The 20,111-nt window shown below is 36.9% G+C and overlaps 4 protein-coding genes across 4 annotated transcripts; all 4 read right to left on the reverse strand.

Annotated features, from left to right (window-relative positions):
* Positions 1–4,804: 4,804 nt before the first annotated feature.
* On the reverse strand, positions 4,805–5,238 carry LOC108096575 (probable 60S ribosomal protein L37-B). The gene has a single exon (XM_017198272.2). The coding sequence runs from the start codon at positions 5,134–5,136 to the stop codon at positions 4,867–4,869; it is 270 nt and encodes an 89-aa protein (XP_017053761.1). The 5' UTR covers positions 5,137–5,238; the 3' UTR covers positions 4,805–4,866.
* A 2,130-nt stretch (positions 5,239–7,368) lies between these two features.
* LOC108096602 (putative gustatory receptor 59c) lies at positions 7,369–8,608 on the reverse strand. Its single transcript, XM_017198300.1, has 2 exons — positions 7,580–8,608; positions 7,369–7,521 (listed from the first exon to the last, which is right to left on the reverse strand). The coding sequence occupies exons 1-2, from the start codon at positions 8,606–8,608 to the stop codon at positions 7,369–7,371; spliced, it is 1,182 nt and encodes a 393-aa protein (XP_017053789.1).
* A 1,997-nt stretch (positions 8,609–10,605) lies between these two features.
* LOC108096607 (putative gustatory receptor 59d) lies at positions 10,606–11,840 on the reverse strand. Its single transcript, XM_017198314.1, has 2 exons — positions 10,824–11,840; positions 10,606–10,758 (listed from the first exon to the last, which is right to left on the reverse strand). The coding sequence occupies exons 1-2, from the start codon at positions 11,838–11,840 to the stop codon at positions 10,606–10,608; spliced, it is 1,170 nt and encodes a 389-aa protein (XP_017053803.1).
* A 2,442-nt stretch (positions 11,841–14,282) lies between these two features.
* Positions 14,283–14,722, reverse strand: LOC108096600 (putative gustatory receptor 59d). The gene is made up of 2 exons (XM_017198298.1): positions 14,513–14,722; positions 14,283–14,458 (listed from the first exon to the last, which is right to left on the reverse strand). The coding sequence occupies exons 1-2, from the start codon at positions 14,576–14,578 to the stop codon at positions 14,306–14,308; spliced, it is 219 nt and encodes a 72-aa protein (XP_017053787.1). The 5' UTR covers positions 14,579–14,722; the 3' UTR covers positions 14,283–14,305.
* Positions 14,723–20,111: the final 5,389 nt, after the last annotated feature.

The following is a 20,111-nucleotide window of genomic DNA, read 5'->3' on the forward strand; positions in this document are numbered from 1 at the left end:
GAAAAGTATGCATTGAATACATAATGGCTTGGGGCAGGTTTGCTCCAGCTGAAAATGGCTGTTTACAGAATAAAGAATGTTGTCTCGGAAGGTTTCCTTTCAATATTTGGAACTGAAAGCCACCATGGAATTTCGTTTTATTTATATTTACTCAGCCAGCTTTCAAATTGTTCAAAATTGTTTGCGATACTTGAAATGGATATGAACATTGTGGATAGATCTTAAATAAATTTATAACTTAAATTTTAGAAAATGATGCACAAAATGTTATATGTTATATATATTTATATTGTATTGCTTTCATTTAAATATTTTTAATTTAATAATGTTATATTTTTTAAACCAATAAGCCAACTTAACAATTATATGGCTGTCTTCGTTCACTCACTTTGGTAAAATTTAAGTCAATTAAAAGTCCTAAAAATTCAATGATCTATCCGTTTACTTTACGCTTCGATCCTTCTATCCCTTTTGATTTACAGAAGTAATCATAGGCAATCTAACTTGGTAAACAACATTTACCGGAAATCATCATTCAAAAACACCGAAACATAAGATGCGCATTGCATCAATCCGTGACAGTCGGTAAACCAGCTTGGCAGTTTTTCTAGTTTGCCGCACACATTTAACAATTTCAATTTCCTTTGAGCAACTCAAAAGCGGGGATTTGGCCAAGTTCCTTTGAAGTTCATGTTGTTTGTCAAGAAAATGAATTTCACTTGACGGCGATTATGTGGCAAGTATTTAAACGGTTTTCGTTCAATTCTGCTTTGGCTGCCGTCGCTTCGTTCGCGAAAAGTTTTGTAAAACATTTCCGATGTTTCAGAATATTACCGAACCCAGGCGGAACCGCAACACTAGCAGCTCCATCGGTGGAACCCATCACGCGCCCCTCGTCTGCCTCAAAGCCCAAAATGCCAAACACGAATGGCACACGCTCCCTGACAGCGGAAAATTCGCTGCGAGGGGAGGGTGCAAAAGTTTTGCCTAAATCACTTAACAGAAAACAAGTGTTGGCATATGCCCTCCGCCCCGCCGGACTTCCTGCCCCTTTTGGAGCGGTCTCCCCGAATCGGTCCCTTTTCCTCCGCCGAGCAGGAATATCGCAAAAGTTGCAATAGAAACTTTGGGCATACCCATTAGAAAGCCGGAAGATGGGATATACACAGTTGTTCTAAACTAAAGTCAAGTTCCATGTAAAATGTTCTTGAAATCCCAGAGCATTTTTTTTTACCAATACGTTAATTTTACATAAAATAACTAAAATGTTATTCCACGGGAGTTGTCTATATACATTTATAAGTTATAATGTTTGTTTGCATAAGTTAGGTTAAACCTGTAATATTTATAGAGTGCCCAATCATTTTAGTCATATTTGTTAAATTCTTCTTTAATGTAAATTGTTTTTTCTGCAACACAAATTACTTTAAAACTTAAAAACATATTTAAAACATTAATATAAAAAACTTTTCGATACAGCAATTTTAAAAAGAATATTGGATTGCATGTTACTAGTTCCTAAACTATTTTATCAACATATTTAATAGGTATTAAATATTGTAACCTTGTCTAAAATCTGTGTTTCTGACTTGTTGTAATGGGTTATTCACGATGTGTAGGAATCAGGCAGCACAAAAAAGTTGACGGCAAATGAAATATAATAACAAGAAGTAACCGGAAGCATCAGGCTCGGCAACTTGGCTGCCCGACCGACCACGCCCACTTCCATCTGTTCCCGATTTTTGGGGGCTGTGCGTAAACAGAAAATCAATTACATGCTGCATATATAGGGAGAAAGGTTGACAGGCGCCCTCTGGCGGCTTGCAGCTGTCAATCGGGAAGTTCGAAAAAACAAATTGAGGGTATAATAAAATGGCTTCGACTGTTTATTACCGCGCGGATTATAAAAAATTAACATTAAATAGAATCCACAAATGGATATCAAAATTTCATTTTAAAATCTTTTTTAAATTAAAATAAAAAAGTACCTTCTAAGGTAAGTAAAACAAATGAATTATTATTTCATTTTGTAAAGTATAGTTTTTATTTTATCAACATTTTAATTAAATAGGTACACGCGTTGCGTGTTTATTAGAAATTCCTGTTTTTCAGGTAACAAACCTCTTAGAAAGCTGGTCACAAAGTATCGCAAACTGTTAAAGGGGTATGGAATAGGGAAGCACGGGGATTTACATTAATTACGGCACGCAAAAGCTTCTTGACTTTTATTGTGACATAGGCCTGGCAACTTACCCAACCCACTTTTGCAGCCCCTTTCGTTTTCACATATAAAACGCATGAATATTTTATACCTCCCAGTAACCAGGACCAAGTGGGCGGCATCAGTTTTAAAAGCCATGTTAAGAGACTTTATGCGTTTGCTCCTTTCTTTTTCGAGCTCCTTTCTGCTCAGATGTCCATTTAGACACAAACACACACAAACACTCACACACACAAACAGCGAGTTGGGTCAGTCGTTGGACTTTTCGGCTGGGCAACATCAATTTTTCAAAGCTTTGACCATGGCAAAAATGTTGAGGCATTTTCGATTTTTCCTCCTTGTTTGCCTCCTAAATGGTTTGCATAATTTATGCATTTTTTATGCCAAACATTTGAGCTTTCCTCAGCCGCACCGAAGTCCGACCAAGTCTCGAGTCCAAACTAGTCCATTTAATATTTATCCGACTGAGATTGAAACAGAGATTACAGTCTTAAGTGTGGACTGTCAATTGTTTTTTACTCTACAAATTCCGGTCATTTCACTATCCACACTTTAATGAATTTTAATTAGTGTTTTCGCAAACCCAAAATGCATGTTGGTCGATTTTATAACCTCCGGGTTTCGGGCCGTATTTATTCACGGGAATTGGAATTTTTGATGTCATGTCGTCACCCAAGAGCATCAGCAGCAGAACAGCATCAACAAATCCAACCGCAGAACACGACAAATACCACAAAATGTGGTTTGGCCAAACCTGAATGGGTCATCACACATCCAGCTCCTCCATGTGTAGTTTCCAGTGACCGCCGAGTTTATGAAAATTTCGGTTTTATTTGAAAAGAGAAAAAGATAACCATTTTAAATACAAAACATAAGGAATAAATTATAGTGATATACTGCTTTTTAGTAAATTCTTAAATAATATATAATGTTTGATTAATAAATGAAAACCAAAATGTTAAAATCACTCATCCATAACACATCCTATGAAAAAGTTACCTTATTACAAACTTTGATTTAAAACTTATGTCCTATTTTAACAATCGCCCTGAGCAATTGTTTGCGAAAAAAGCCATTTTGTTGATTGAACATTTTCAATCGAAATTTTTTGCTGCATTTGTTGCCTTGTCTACATCTTTTTTTGTTCGTGTTACTGTATTGCTGTATAGTTGTCATTCAGTGAGCTGCAAAGTCAGCAGCATTTAAATTTCGCTCACGATTGTCTCCGGATGAGCAGTGCAGCGAGTGAGCAGGGGACCAGCGAAGCAAACTGGCAAGGAAGGAATAACGCGGATTGAAAATCAACGGATACGGAACGGATGTACGGGTACTCAGGACCCTTCCCATAACTCCTTCGATGTCGTCTCCTTCTCGTTTTTGTGTGCCGCCTTATCTGGCAGTTGGTAGGGAAAAACTGTCACTGCAATCAGATGCAATTAGAGCTTCCGATGCCTTATCCCGGAAAATGGGGAAAATGGGCGGAGAGGCCTTTGCACGACAAATGGAATGGAAATGGAAAACAGAAAGAGGGAAAGTGATTGGGCCAATGCGCATCTTCATTGAGAATCGCAAACTCGTTAGCTGAGAGCATTCTTTCCTTCTTGGCAATGACTTTAATAACTAGTACTAGTGAAAGTGGAGATAGTGATCAAATTAATTACAATTTAATTAAGCTTATGGGTTGGACTAGTTCCTTTTTTTAAACTTTTATTAATGGTGAATTTCTTTCGGATTCATTGAGTTTTTCTTTTTGTTTGTTGACAAAAAAATCAATAACCATTTAATTGATTTTATTTCATTATTGAGTAAGATTTTTTATGCCATACAATTACCAACATTTTTTCTCTTTTTTGTTTAAAACTTACCTTATTTGTGTTGGACTGTCAATCCCATCGAACTGCACTTGAGATCTGCATTATTTTTCTGTCGCATTTCCAGCACAAAGGCAGACATCATTATCTTAAAAATTCCGCCGCCGCCTGATAATGAACCCATATATATGCGGCATTCCAACCGAACGACAGTTGGTCCAGGGTAAAAATTAATGAGTGGGTGCGAGCAATTGTTGCACGCTCCGGTCTTGACTGCTTTAAGTTTCGCCAGTGCGCCAGGGAGATAAATCAAGCGGAAAGTTTTTCTGCGGCAATCCCGGGGTATATTTCATGCCAAGATTCAGTGGCCAAAATCCACACGGCGACGGATTAGGCCAGGTCGGGATGAAATACTGTCCTGGGGCGTGAGCAGATTTCGCCACGAGCTTTATGTGCTATGGCCATATATGTATCTACATAAAAAGGTGTTGCTCCTACTGTCTCTTTCTTTTTATGTCCCTCTCTAAATACACACACACATGCAGAAGGCGCCAGGTGTGTGTGTACATTAAAGGCCATAAAAAATTCATAAAATGCATTTCTCGCACGCCAAAAACCAAACACAGAATGCGAGAGCACCCAACATACAAAGTACACTTACCAAACATAAATTTTAAAGTACTTAGGGATCAGATAGAATACTAACCTTAAAATAGCACTTAATGCCGAATTATGGTATAACCGCAAAAATAATTAAAACGCTTTAGAAAACTTAATGGATTCGGTGCCTTCATTTAGGTTTTTATTAGCCTCATCTAGGCAGATTTAATAGATTTAGTAGGATCGTTTCTTTGCAGAACCTCCTTCGCGTAATCCATTGCGGAAACGACGGCGCAGCTTCTTCAAAAACCGCATCCTTCCTGTTCCTTGGGTCTTGCGACCCTTGGCCTTTCGGGACCACTTATAGGATCGAGTTTTGGCCGAGGGATATCCGCATTGGGAGCACTTCGATTTCTGCAGATGAAACGAGGAATCTCCGCAGCGGCGACAAATTGTATGGGTTTTATTGTGGCGTTCGCCAAAACTTGTAGTTCCCTTGGTCATCTTTGCTTTGAAGATTTCTCAAAAAAAATTAGATTAACCTCTTAATTCCTAGGGACGTCTGCTCTGCAAAAGAATGACAAGCGGAAAGTCAGATTTTGGAGATGACAGTTGCAGTTTACACGTTTTCAGATAACTCTTGAAAATACTTAAATGGTATCGATGAGTGTTGGAAAGTTACGATATTAATTACTGGCTCTGTTGTAGTAAACATACGTCCGGTCAATGCAAGCTTTAAGCAAACAAATGTTAATAATTATTGTTTTAATAATATTTAAACGCAATTTTATAGTATTATTTATGCATGGAGCTGCATTTATGTTATGAATTAATATTTCTTTGTTTATATTTATAAGTAAAATTAAATTTTTTAACGACAAATAAGGTTATGTATGTAGAAAACTAAAGCTTATCATGTTTGATTTACAGATTGCGTTTACCAATGTTAACTCGATTTTTAGCAACTATCACGTGCGCGACATTTGCCATTTGCTGCGAAATTGCGCGCAAATTATATCAATCAACCGACGTAATCATTGAAAACTTATCAATTTTCCTTTTCCCGAGCCAGACAATTTCGTTGAGACGGATTCGCAATCGCAGAGACCTTGTAAAAATGAACGAAAATCAAATATTTATGATATGTTTGAGCAACATTTTGCTGCCGCTGCTGCCTGCGGCAAAAATAAACTACAAATTTTTCTTATTCGGCTGCATTTTCGTTTGCCTTGGCATTTGGATTTATGTGCGTGGCGTTTGAAAATTCAATTTAATTTTCATTTTTTCGTGCCATTGCGGCTGCTGCTAAGGGATATCCCATGAATTTTTGAGGCTCTCTGCCGAAGGTTTCGTTTTCTTGCTCCTTTGCATATCGACTAAGTTATGATTCTGTGGGAATTGTGTTAGCTGTGGCCGGATTCAGATTTTAGCAGTTAACTTGAAAAGAGCAGAGCTTAGATTGCAGCAAAGTCTTTATTTTTTTTTGCTTGACGATTAAACCAAATATTTGACAGTATGGTTCTCTACTACACTGTCTTTTTTAAAGTAAAAGAACAAACTAATAACCAAAGTGGGTCATAAAAAGATGATGATTCTGAGTTTTTGTTGTTGTTTTTTATTGTTAAATATTATGTTGTTGTTTGATTGGTTGTCTTGACTCCTGCTTAAGTAACAAGGACCTATTTAAAATCAAAGCACCAAGTCAATAAGTATGCCTAATAACATGCAAATACTTCTGCTTTCAGATGCATAATTCTACTCATAGTTGGGAGCAAAGTTAATCTCTACTCTTACATTTGATAACCTTCTGAAGCACTTCTGTTCATATAAAATGTCAGTGTGATTCCTTGACAATCGATAAACCCTGTTGATGTTAAAAAATGTTGCATTGTTAGCCCAGCCAACCGGAGTCATTCTCCCGATCCGAGTGCCGGATTCTGTGTCCCAGGATAACGACAAGGAGGAGCCGCAGTTCAGTGGCAATGCATTATGCTAAAACGTCTCCAGTTCCATCCGTTCAATTGTCTGTCTGCCAGTCTGTACATTCATTTTTTGTTGTAGTATTTCTACCACTCCCATTCCGATTCCGATTCCCATTCCCAATCCCATTCCTATTGCGATTCTCCGGATGCTGGCAGTGCAATGTCGTGGCCTGTTGTTGGCTGTCGATGCGGGATTAAATTGCGAGTTATGCTAAGCGAACTGATGGCGAGGGGCAAATTGAATGGAAGCTCGTTTATATTGCTCGAGTTGCGGCAAAGTATTGATGCTGGGATGCTGTCGCTGGATTTGTCACTGTCGCCCGTTGTCGCCGGCAGTTTCTCGCCGGCAAGACAGGACCAAGTTTATAAATGCCTGGCAATTGGCAGTACAAAGGAATCCCGGTCAGGCAATTTCCATTACCAACTAGCGCATTCCTCTGGCCGAGGAGCATGAAACGGCCATTATCGCTTTTCTAGGGCCCAATTACACATGCCTTTGGCACTTAGTAGTTTATTGACGGCTATCATGGATGTCTACTTGGCTCATCATCCTCCTTGATTTATGAAGTTAAAGTGGTAGACAAAATTAAGTGGTCTAGTACTAATTTTGTGGATTTTAAAAATCTTATATGGGTTGCTATTAGATTTGTAAAACCATACAATTGTATTCTTACAAGTAATATTATATTTTTAATGCGAAAAGAAGTTAAACATAGTCACTTGTAGTTTCCTTTAATTAGTTTCATAATGTTGTTTAATTATGTTGCAGTTCCCATTGAACTAGAAGAATAGAGTGAACTATAACTGAGTTCATCATGGACAATAGTTGACTCCGATCCACTTTGAAGAGTCCCAGGACATAAAACTCGTGAGGATCTCGAACCAACTGCAACTGAAAACTCTCAAACTGAAAAGTACAAAATATTAGTAAAATTAAAAAAGCGAATAAAATCATTTAAACTGACTGTCATTTCCAATCGCTTATCCAGTTCAGGGCTTAATAAAGTTCGATCTGCCAATATTCTCATTACTTTATTTTGCTGATCGCGTATTTTTATACCAATACTAATGGACATCCAGTTATCCGCATAAAAGAAAGCCGTAGATAAAGCAATCAACGAAAGGCCCAAATATGTGGAACCAAATCCAGTTTTATTATAAATTATTGAACAGAAGGTGAAGTAGATAGATCCCATGGTGGAAAGATAATACACCAAGCTCATGCTGAAGCTTTGTATTTGACAGACATCCGACATTTCGCTAAGTGTATGCTGCAATTTGTTTTGTCTTTCAGCCAAATCATCTAATTTATCTGCCAAGGCACAGCATTTTAAGGCAAAAACTCCTCCTCGATGATTGCATGTTAAGCAGATAGTTTCAGCTTCACTCATTAATTTACGCAAATCTTGCTGAATAACATTATATAGTCCGAAAATTTGCGAAACGGCCAAGTAATACTGGAATACAATCGAGTTGAAAATAGTGGTGAATGCGCTCCAAATAAGGAGATTAATGACCATGTTGAAATTAATTTTTTCCCGCTGAGCACTTAGATCCAAAATCATATGAAGGCAGTCGGACATAAAGCAGATGAAAAATTTCAGGTAAATTCGGTGGCGATCTTGAAGAAATACTCTGTGTTTTTCGCGGACCATTTGAGCTAATTGATTCCCCAATCTAAGGATCCTGGTCCGCTGAATCCATCTGGAGATTAGGGAAAGCAATACGGCAAAATATCGAACCACGGTAATTAGCAGAAAAAAGTACTCATGCAGATATCGTGCGTTACTAAAATCCGATTTTAAGGAGTTATGGTTGACGCTTAGAAAACAAAGCAAAGTTATTAAACACAAATTGTGTAAAGCCGCATATATAGTGACTCGTCGAGTGGCTATAGCTTTTCCCTTGCGCCAATCTACCTCGAAGTTAACCACTCCCACCGATAAACCATACCAGTACGCCACGCGCACAATTGTCCGTAACAAGTCAACCATTTTTCAGAACTGATATATAAATTCCGAAGAGCACGAACTTTTTCAATAATTACATGGACTGCAGGAAAAACTTAATGACAGAATATTTATTGTTAGGTATTTATCAGTAGTTATCTAAACTAATTGGGTTAGTGAAAGGGACAGTATATTAGCTAATTGAAGTATTACCATAAATATACCCGTCAACCCCAAAGATAATTGTGTTTGAAAATGGCATCCTATGGAAAGAGCATTTTAAAATGGCATTAAATAGTATTGAAAACAATAGCATTCTAATTGTTAACACATATATATTTATTTAATTTCGGAAAAGTTTAATACAATTTAACTATGACTTAGCTCCCATTGCATAAGTAGCACGGAATGGATAAGTACTGAGTTTACCATGGCTATTATTGAACATCGTTTCAACTTAAAAAGGCCAAACACCTGGCATTCAACTGGATTGCAGATAGTCTGCAGCTGAAAATTCTCAAGCTGTAAAAAATGTTCATTAATTTAATAAAATATTCAAATCAAATGAAAGTAAACCCACCACAGTTTCCAATCGTACATCCAATTCCTGAACAAATATTGTGCGTTCTGCTAATATCTCCTTTATTTCTTTAGCTTTATCCTGGATCATAAATGCCAAATTCAAAGAGAACAAAGTATCGGTAAAAAATAAAACTGCGGAAATGCACGTCAAGAAGATGCTGATGAATGTGGAAGTGAATTCGTTGGTGTACAAAATTGAATAAAATGTATAATATACGGCGCTCAATAAAGAGACACTATAAAACGTGCACATGCAAAGAATCTGTATTTGAAAAATCTCTGTTATTTCTTTAACTGTTTCTTGCAGCTTGGTTAGTCTTTTTGCTAAAGAATCCAATTGATCGGCCAAATTGCAACATTTTGTGGCAAAAACACCTCCGCAACGATTACGAGTTAGGCACAAAGTTTCAGCTTCACCAATCAATTTTCGCAGGTCCCAATGAAATATTTCATAAAGTCCAAAGACTTGCAGATTGGCTAAATAATATTGAGCTACGGCTACGTAAAACGCAGAGTTAAGTGAGTGCCGCACAGTTAACCCTAGAGCTTGGGTAAAATTGAAATTTTTGCGGTGAGCTAATATGTCCATAATGGTGTGCATAAAGTTAGTTAGAACTGAGAGCCAAAATTTTATGATTATCCTTCGACGACATAATTGAAATACTTTACGTCTCTCGGAAGTCATCCGAATTAATTGGTTCCAGAGCTTAAGTATCCGGGATTGCTGATACCATCGACTGAACACAGTTACCATCATTACAGTGTATCTCACCAATGCGATTCCCAGAAGGAATTTCTCGTGCAGAAATCGAATATTGCTAAAGGGATTTATCAGGATGTTGCGGTTGTTACCAAGACCTGGTAAACATGAAACGGCGATTAGACTCAGATTGTGAATCCATGTATAAATCGTAGCTCGCCGGGTTTTAAAAGCTTTTCCCGTTTTCCAATCCACTTCGAAATTTAGCACTCCTACGGCAAGACCGCTCCAATACGAAAGCCGAAGAATCATCTGCACCTGGTCGACCATTCTGAACTACTGAACTCATAATCGATTTTAAACTTTGTTACTTTTCATTTACTTACATTACGTTTTATCTAACATATACTGTTATTCCGTTGGGAAAAGTGAAAACGCAAAGATGCATCGCGTTAAAATGGGGAATTAGATAGAACATTTTTTTTATTATATTCTGTTATTTTTTCAAGCGTTTAAAAAGCTACACTGCTCCCGTAGTATGTCGTTTTGCTATTACTACCACGAGAGCAACACATTTGTTTCTGGTAAAAAGTGTGCCAATTTATTGGGACCTCTTCAATATTAATAGTTTTGTTATTTTAAAAAATCTTGCCTTCGAATAATTTTATTTAATTTCCTAACATTTAATAAGTTTTTTGGTGTGAAAACAATTTTTTTTTTAAATAAAAATTTAATTTTTTCAACAACACATTAATAAGTATTAGTAATGTGCCATATCATATTGGATCAGTAGTATAGAGTGAGTTAGTATGGAGGTACCGATAGCAAACGATGATGTACGGTCGATTTCGAAGGCGTCAAAAAATCGTAGCTTAAGTGGATTTCTCGCCAGGCTTACAACAAAGCTCTCAAACTGAAATTAAAATAGATCACCTTAACAAAAGCTGTGATTATTTTAAAGGCTAGTCGATCACTTACAACCGCTTCCAATCTGTGATCTAAACCAGGTTGAAAGCGAGTTCGCTGATCCAGCAATTTCACCATCTTATCGTGGTCGTCCAACAAGTAAAATACGTTAAAACAGTTGAGGCCACAATCGAGGTAGACAAAAAATAAACAAGAAACGCTGCAAACAGTGACATAAATTGGCCAATCATCCGTTAAGCCGCCGTATTTGCGTATACTGAACAAAATGTAAATACTTCCAACCAAATTTAAATAGTATGCGATTATCAAGCAAAGAACTTGACCTTGGTATGCTTTTGTCAATTTGTTGATTAGCTTTTGTAAATTAGATTGGTTGCGGGCAATTTTTTCCAGGCGATCGGCGAGGGTACAGCATCTCGTCATAAATACTCCACTTCCGTTGGGTATTAGCGTTAATGTTTCGGATACAACCGCATTTAATTCGTAATTTAGGAGACTGTATCGCCCTCGAATTGTTGCCATTGCAATAAAATACTGCGTTATGATCACATTTACTATTGCTGTCAGGCACAAGATTCCCCAAATGCGTAAAGCTAACCAAATAGTTAGCGTATTTCGCATCATGGTAAGAACGACAAAAAGCTGTAGGATCTCGGCCATTGTGACACAAAAGCATTTGCTTAGAATACTTCTTCGGCAGTTCTGCATTATTCTCGGATTGTATAGAAAAAGAAGGCGGAACGAGTTAAAAAGCCGCATAAATCTCCGACGCTGAGACCAACGGCTCATCAAAGCCAGAGAAACACATATAATCCGAATGAACGCTAAAACCATAAACACGTATTCGTGAAGGGAATTCGCATAAGTCCACATTCTTTTCATCTCTCTTGGTTTAAAATTGTAAACCATTGAACCGAACAAAACGAAGTGCGTACAAGCTGCACACATTGTATTTCTCGTGTTGGCCAAAGTTTTGCCCGTCTTAAAATCAATTTCGAAGTTTAGAACTCCGGTTAAGCGTCCGTAAAAATATGAAATTTTCAGGCACCATTTCACAACGTCAATCATCGCAGTATAATGATATACTGAATAGAGTTCAGGACAATTCTTACATCAATTTGTTTCTGATGATTAGAAATTCCATATCACATGAATTGGATATAAATAAGTGGCTTACAATATCATTCTATCTCTCGGCTAATGTATTAGCTAACGAAATCGGTATTTTTGTGTAATTAGTGTAATTAGGCTGACTGAAATGGCAAATCGAAGGTTTGCATTCGAACTTTAGATTGTCTAATGTTTACTAGATATTTTATTTCGTTTAGTGAAACCTGTTTAAGATGGTGACTAATTTATATAATCCTTTCCAAGATCGAAAGTTAAAGTCGACTTAATCTACAGTACCGTGCATATAAGTCTTTTAACCCTTCGTTATTTATATAGTCCGAAAATTTGCGAAATGGCCAAGTAATGCTGGAATACAATCGAGTTGAATATGGTAGTGAATGTGGTCCAAATAAAGAGATTGATAACCATGTTTAAATTTTTTTTTTCCCGCTGAGCATTAAGACCCAAAATCATGAGCAGGGAGTCGGAGTTATGGTTGAGGCTTTGGAAACAAAGCAGAGTGATTCGTCACATATTGTATATAGCCGCATATATAGTGACTCGTCGGGTAATTATAGCTTTTCCCTTGCAATAATTCACTTCAAAATTGATTACTCCATCCGATAAACCAACTGTCCACAACAAGTCAACCATTTTTCAAAACTAAAATATAGAGTAAATTCCGAAGAGCACGAACTTGTTCAATTATTATTGGACTACGGACTATTGGACTTAATGGCAGAATATAAATTGATAGGTATTTATCAGTAGGTTTTTAAACTAATTGGGTTTGTGAAATTTATTAGCTAATTGAAATGTAACCATGAATACTCCTGTCGACCGTAAAGATAATTGTAATAGTAAATGACATTCTACGAAAAGGGTTTTAAAAATCACATTAAATAATATTGAGATATACATTATTTATTTATTGCTTCGAAATAGCCAAAACATTATCTCTTTAATTATGACTTAGCTCCCATTGCATAAGTAGCATGGAATGGATAAGTGCTGAGTTTAACATGGTTATTATTGTACATCGTTTCAACTTAAAAAGGCCAAACACCTGGCATTCAACTGGATTGCAGACCATCTGTAGCTGAAAATTCTCAAACTGTAAAAAATGTGCATTAGTTAAATAAAATATTCAAAACAAATGAAAGTAAACCCACCACAGTTTCCAATCGTACATCCAATTCCTGAACAAATACTGCGCGTTCTGCCAATATCTCATTTATTTCTTTATGTTTATCCTGGATGATAAATCCCAAATTCAAAGTGAACAAACTGTCCGTAAAAAAGAACATTGCGGAAATGCCGATCAAGAAGAGGCCGATGAAAGTGGAAGTGAATTCGATGGTGTAAAACAGCGTACAAAAAGTATAATATGCAGCGCCAACTAAAGAGAGACTATAAAACGTGCACATGCAAAGGCTCTGTATTTGAAAAATCTCTGTTATTTCTTCAAGTGTATTTTGCAGCTCAGTTAGTCTTTTTGCTAAAGAATCCAGTTGGTCGGCCAAATTGCAACATTTTGTGGCAAAAACACCTCCGCAACGATTACGAGTTAGGCACAAAGTTTCAGCTTCACCAATCAATTTTCGCAGCTCCCAATGAAATACTTCATAAAGTCCAAGGACTTGCAGATTGGCAAAATAATATTGAGCTACGCCTATGTAAAACGCAGAATTAAGTGAGTGCCATATAATTACATTAAGAACTTGGAAAAGATTGAAATCTTTGCGGTGAGCTAATATGTCCATAATGGTGTGCATAAAGTTAGTTAGAACTGAGAGCCAAAATTTTATGATTATTCTTCGACGACATAATCGAAATACCGTAGGCCTCTCCCAAACCATTCGTATTAATTGGTTCCAGAGTTTAAGGATCCGGTATTGCTGATACCATCGACTGAACACAGTCAGCAACATCACAGTGTATCTCACCACTGCGATCAGCAGAAAAAAGTAGTCATGCAGAAGTCGAGCATTGCTAAAGGTCAACCGCTTGCTGGTGTTATAAAGACCTGGTAACCACGATATTGCGATTAGACTCAGATTGTGAATCCATGTATAAATCGTAACTCGCCGGGTTTTAAAAGCTCTCCCCGTTTTCCAATCCACTTCGAAATTTAGCACTCCTACGGCAAGACCGCTCCAATACGAAAGGCGAAGAAACATCTGCACCGGGTCGACCATTCTGAACTACTGAACTCATAATCGATTCTAAACTTTGTTACTTTTCATTTACATTGCGTTTTATCTATACCTTTTTTCCTTCGGGAAAAGTCAATATGCTGATGATGCATCACTTTAAAAAAGTGAATTAATTTTACTTTTCTGTCCCCATACTAATTTTGGACGAGATAAGGGGTTAGCTGCATTTTATTTTTGTATTTTACCTAATTTATACATTTTTAGTTATTAGTAATGTGCCATATCATATTGGATCAGTAGTATAGAGTGTGTTAGAATGGAGGAACCGATAGCCAATGATGATGTACGGTCGATTTCGAAGGCATCAAGAATCCGTAGCTTGAGTGGATTTCTTGCCAGGCTTAAAGCGAAGCTCTCGAACTAAAATAAGAACTAGTCACTTTAAAGATAGTGTTAAGATAGTCGATCACTTACAACCGCCTCCAATCTGTAATCCAAGCCTGGTTGAAAGAGAGTGCGCTGATCCAGCAATTTCACCATCTTATCGTGGGCGCCCAACAAGTAAAATACGTTAAAGGTATTGAGGCCACAATCGAGGTAGACAAAAAATAAACAAGAAACGCTGCAAACAGTGACATAAATTGGCCAATCATCCGTTAAGCCGCCGTATTTGCGTATACTGAACAAAATGTAAATGCTTCCAACCAAATTTAAGTAGTATGCGATTACCAGGCAAAGAACTTCACCTTGGTATGCTTTTGTCAACTTGTTGATTAGCTTTTGTAAATTAGATTGGTTGCGGGCTATTTTTTCCAGGCGATCGGCGAGGGTACAGCATCTCGTCATAAATACTCCACTTGCGTTGGGTATCAGCGTTAACGTTTCGGATACAACCGCATATAGTTCTTTGCTCAAGAGGCTGTAGCGCCCTCGAATTGTTGCCATTGCAATAAAATACTGCGTTATGATCACATTTACTATTGCTGCTAGGCTCAAGATTCCCGAAATGCGTAAAGCCTGCCAAATAGTTAACTCAGATGGGATCATGGAAAGAGCGACGACAATCTGTAGCATCTCGGCTATTGTGACACAAACGGATTTGCTAACAATACTTCTTCGGCAGTACTGCATTATTCTCGGATTGTATTGAAAAAGAAGGTGGAACGAGTTAAAAAGCCTCATAAATCTCCGACGTTGAGACCAACGGCTAATCAAAGCAAGAAAAACACAAATAATTCGAATGAACGCTAAAACCATAAACACGTATTCGTGAAGGGAATTCGCATAAGTCCACATTCTTTTCATCATTGTTGAGTTAAAGTGGTAGACTATTGAACCGAACAAAACAAAGTGCGTGCAGGCTGCACATATTGTATTTCTCGTGTTGGCCACAGTTTTGCCCTTTTTAAAATCAATTTCGAAGTTTAGAACTCCGGTTAAGCGTCCGTAAAAATATGAGATTTTCAGGCACCATTTCACAACGTCAATCATCGCAGTATAATGAATAACTGAATAGAGTTCAGCACAATTCGTATATATTGATGTCTCTGATGTTTAGATATACCATATCAGATTAATGGGATATGAATAAGTGGCTTACTATACCAATCTATCCTGATTTAGCTAATGTATTAACTGACGAACTAGGTATTTCTGTATTATTGAATGGACTGTACTACGCATTTGAAAAATGAACTTGACTAGTATTTACATAACATTGTGCTTTGTTTTGCGAAAGCCCGTTAAAGATGGTCCTTAATTTTTGCCTACAGATGGGCTTAACGTTTCTGGAGAAGCGCTTCAAAAAAAGTATAAAAACGAACAAAAATCGAAGTCTACAAAAATCGAAGTCTACAAAAATCGAAGTCTACAGTGTAATCACATAGGTCTTTTATTTTCTCATTATATTAATTTATTTGTACGAGTATATTTGTTTATTTTTGATTTTGCAATGAAACTGTGTTCTTATCTTAACTATCATCCAATCTTATCACCTACCCAGTGGACAAGGATCTGGGCAGAGTGTTAAACATCTTGCACTGCATTCTTGTTTGCAGTGAGATTCCGCAGCTCATGGCTTGACAAACATGGCCCTGTTTCGAGAGGACAAAGATGGTGGAGATGATGCTGATGTGGCAGAGCGAACTTCCATGCACGCAGAATGTTTGCTCAACACTTATTTTTAGTGAAAGGCTCGAAGAAGGACGCGAAGGATGGAGGTCTAGGTATAAGACTGAATGCCGTACATAGCTGCAGTGAGAGAAATTTCAATAATTAATATTTATTAAAATACTAGCTGCCCGTCCCAGCTTCGCCCGGTTTTTTTTAAATAGTTACCTTTCACACAAATATTATAAAGAGGTAAATTTGTTTGCTTGTTTGTTTGTTTTTCTAACAATTTTATTATTGTAACAACTCCCAAATTTATTATTGTAACCATATATCCGATTTGAATGAATTAAAAAAAATATTGAAAGCTAGATACATACCCTTGATAATAAAACTATAAATTTGGATGTTTATATAGTTTATCAGTTTATAACTCCACGTCACTTGGCGCAGACGTGTCAAAATTGCCCTGAAGACGGTTGCCGATGAGCAACCGAAATATATTGGTCAAAAAACATAAATTGTGTTTTAAATATCACCCAGACCTTGAGCCGGCAAAACTCCAAATAATTATTAAAACATTAAAAACCCTAAAAATAAAAAATTTTTTTTTAACATATTGTGAATCTAAACCATCCTCAAACCGCCTGGAATACACACAAAAATTTTATAAAAAAAGGTCCAGCCGTTTAGGAGGAGTACAATGACTTGAGTTATAAGTGATGTAACTAACACGACTTCCATTTATATATTAGGTTGTTTGGTAATGACGTACCGGTTTTTACATTCAAATTTCGCGATTTGCTTGTGAAGTCAAATATAATCTTATCTGGCAATGCTGAAAGATATTGTGACTGTCAATTTATTATAGACAAATAATTTGCAATAAAATAAAATTGCGACTATAATTAAAGATCTAAGCTATCCTATCTCTTAAGTTGGACCAGACTGCTCATGGTATGCCAATTAAATTTAACATCGGTTAAGTAGTTTAGGAGTCCATCGCGGACAAACATCGTGACAGGAGATTTATATATATAAGATTTCATGTGTGTAAAAACTGTTTAAATTTTTCAATTATACGAAAGAATTTGGTTTTTACGTACATAACTTCTTTAAATCTTTTCTGATTATTTATCTAAAACTTATTTTAAAAATGTTTTATCTTTTTGTTGCCAGCTATCAAAAGTTACATTAGGTGTAAGGCATTTTTTTAAGTGCAACTGCAGTTGAAACTGAAACTTCGAGGCTCTCAAGTGCATATTAAACAGCGGAAGGCCCTCAGGTCGTCATCTGTGGCTGATGCCGTCGAATGTCTCGAGAGTTATGTCAGCGTTACTAGGTTACTCCCTATACATCTTATTTAAAATGCAAGCTTCGCTTTCAAAATCCACTTTAAAATTCTCCACATACCAAGCTGTTTTTCTGTTTAATTTAAATTTGTTATGGTTCAGAAGCGAATGAATTTTTATGGTACTGCATTTGTCATTCTGTCAAATGCCATGCACCAAAAAAAAAAAGAAAAAAATGAAAAAAAAAAACAGCGGAATTTTCACGACCAACGAGTGTCAAAAATGTTGTGAATTTAGGCGACAAATCAAATTGCAAAAAAAGCACACGCTTTTAACTCAAAAATGCAAACCACCATGAAAAACGGAAGCGGATGCGTTCAAAATAGTTTCTGATTGTATGAAAATCCAATGCCGCACTCAACCAGAAACTGTTGCATACCTTGAGGCTTTTAGTGTCATAGGAAAATGCGCTTTCCATTCGGTTCGGTTCTAATACGAACGGATACTAGAGTTGATTAAGTATTGTACTGTGTTGTATAGGAATCAAATGCTAAATAATCTGGAAAATTCAGTCCAATTCGATGGGCTTAACGTTTCTGGAGAAGCGCTTCAAAAAAAGTATTAAAATGAACAAAAATCTACAAGTTTTCAAGAATTTAAGATCACTTACTGTTTACAAATTTTAAATGTTTATATGAAACTGTCTGTTTTTTACAAATAAAATAAATTAAGCTTTACACTACTTTAAATCACTAACTAACATTTCTTTCTTAAACCCTTTAATTCGATTTAAAATTTCTTTTTATTTGGAGAGAACCCACTCCATGTTTTCCTTTATTATTCTTAGTTTTCTAAAGTCATCTCGAAAGTTTTACTGCAAGCAACTCAAGTGCAGACGACGTTAATTAATATAAATGACGACAGTTTTTAATGTTTGTCTTGGCCCAGCGGTGCTAATCACTTGGACTCAAACCCATTGCTCTCCAGAAAATGTCGCTTTTGTTGGATGTCATTAAAAAAAAATGAAGCAAAAGTGCCTCTTACATTACAAGCCATAATTTTCGCATATTAGTCGTGGCTGACTGAGGGCCGAGGACTTTGGCCAAGTGGAACCGGTGCGGGAATCATATGCACTTAACATGCAATTGCGTGCGGAGGACAAATGCGAGGGCCAAAGAAACGCTGGCAAATTCGCTGGGCTGAAAATGAAAACATTATTCATAAGCAGTCGACATCGGAATCGGCATCGGCGGTGGCGGCGGGTCCAAGGATCCCAGGATCCCCCACCGCAAATGGCATGCCACCCAATTTTGCGGGCTGGAGGTCCTTCGTCTGGTAGTTGCTTTTACTATAACACAAACACACACACACATACACTATCCGAGCACTAACGAGTCCAATGCTTGGGTAACTGTAAACTTAACGTGCCCACGTTTCCAGTTTGCCTACACAGAGGAAAATAATGTAGAAGTACTTAACACATTTCATAAGTCTATATCCACCAAAATTAAAGCAGTATTTATGCCTGTTTTAGGAAACCCAGACCCATTAATTTATCAAAAATTAAAGACAGATTAGTATGCTACAAATTTGTAGTTATAATAAAATATGAATATTTTATATTCTTACTTTTATTTGAATACAAGCAGTTTTCTTCCTCCGAAAATTGTCTTCTGATATTTTCTATAACAAATTTGATGTATCTTAATTTAATCAGTTTTTAGGTACTTAAGTGATTGAATCTAAATAATATTTAGGCTAACATTTTTTCTATGTGCACATTTGCAGTGGAATGAGCTACTAGCGGCGGCCTCGACATCTTAAACGTAATCAGAGGCGATATCAAAATCCCCCGTGTGAGTTTCTAATGAACTGGCGTGCCCGGAGTTCTTTGCCTTTGGTCCAATTTATTGAGCCATAAAGGTGTCAAAATGCTCTCGTTTCCCCCCGCGCACCTTTCCACTGGCATATTCGTTCATTGTGAATAATTAGGAAGACGTTTGCGTGTGGCCATCCCTCAACCTCCGCCGCCACCTTTGGCATCACCATAAAAAATCTCATTAGGCCAAATGTGTATCATAATGACTTTCCATTTACCTTTGCCTCCTTCACACTCCTTTTTTGCTTCCCGATTTCCCTCCGGTTTTTTGTGCCTTGTTTGAATTGGGTTTGCTAATTCATTAGAGCAGGTAAATGAATGGACAAGGAGTTGGTATGGGGAGCTGGATAGGTTTATTTGGTTAATCATTGACTGGAGATTAGAGTTCCCTCTCAGGGGGTAATTAAAGAGTTTCATTACTAAAGGCGTTTTGTTCAGGAATTTGCTATTATTGAAAGAAAACTATTTAACATTGAAACCTTGTTTGTATCCAAACAATTTGTAATTGGACATTTATAATGCAATGGTTATCTAATATTATAGTTGTATGCAAACAGTGTGCTATGGATTTCCGAAAATACAATTATTTATACCCACATTTTTGTGCATTAGCCGACTGTTACTTCATCATCATTAGCAAATTCCCGCCTGTTTTTTCCCACCCAAAAAGGCGTATTCGCTTTAATTACATGCTAATTATCAAAGAATGACTCGCTAGAATTGAGCTGAATGAATTGCATTTCTCGCCGCTTGGCTGTGTGCCTGATTAATTTCCTTCGGAAAATCCCTTTCC

Source organism: Drosophila ficusphila, unplaced genomic scaffold, assembly GCF_018152265.1.
Source record: "Drosophila ficusphila isolate 14025-0441.05 unplaced genomic scaffold, ASM1815226v1 contig_414, whole genome shotgun sequence".
Classification (NCBI taxonomy): domain Eukaryota; kingdom Metazoa; phylum Arthropoda; class Insecta; order Diptera; family Drosophilidae; genus Drosophila; species Drosophila ficusphila.

Coding starts and splice junctions, on each gene's coding strand:
- LOC108096575 (XM_017198272.2), bottom strand. CDS start 5,136: ATGACCAAGGGAACTACAAGTTTTGGCGAACGCCACAATAAAACCCAT.
- LOC108096607 (XM_017198314.1), bottom strand. CDS start 11,840: ATGATTGACGTTGTGAAATGGTGCCTGAAAATTTCATATTTTTACGGA. Junction 10,759..10,823: donor ATCACAGATTGGAAGCGGTT/GTAAGTGATCGA, acceptor TTTTAATTTCAG/TTTGAGAGCTTTGTTGTAAG.
- LOC108096600 (XM_017198298.1), bottom strand. CDS start 14,578: ATGGTGAAATTGCTGGATCAGCGCACTCTCTTTCAACCAGGCTTGGAT. Junction 14,459..14,512: donor ATTACAGATTGGAGGCGGTT/GTAAGTGATCGA, acceptor TTCTTATTTTAG/TTCGAGAGCTTCGCTTTAAG.
- LOC108096602 (XM_017198300.1), bottom strand. CDS start 8,608: ATGGTTGACTTGTTACGGACAATTGTGCGCGTGGCGTACTGGTATGGT. Junction 7,522..7,579: donor ATAAGCGATTGGAAATGACA/GTCAGTTTAAAT, acceptor TGTACTTTTCAG/TTTGAGAGTTTTCAGTTGCA.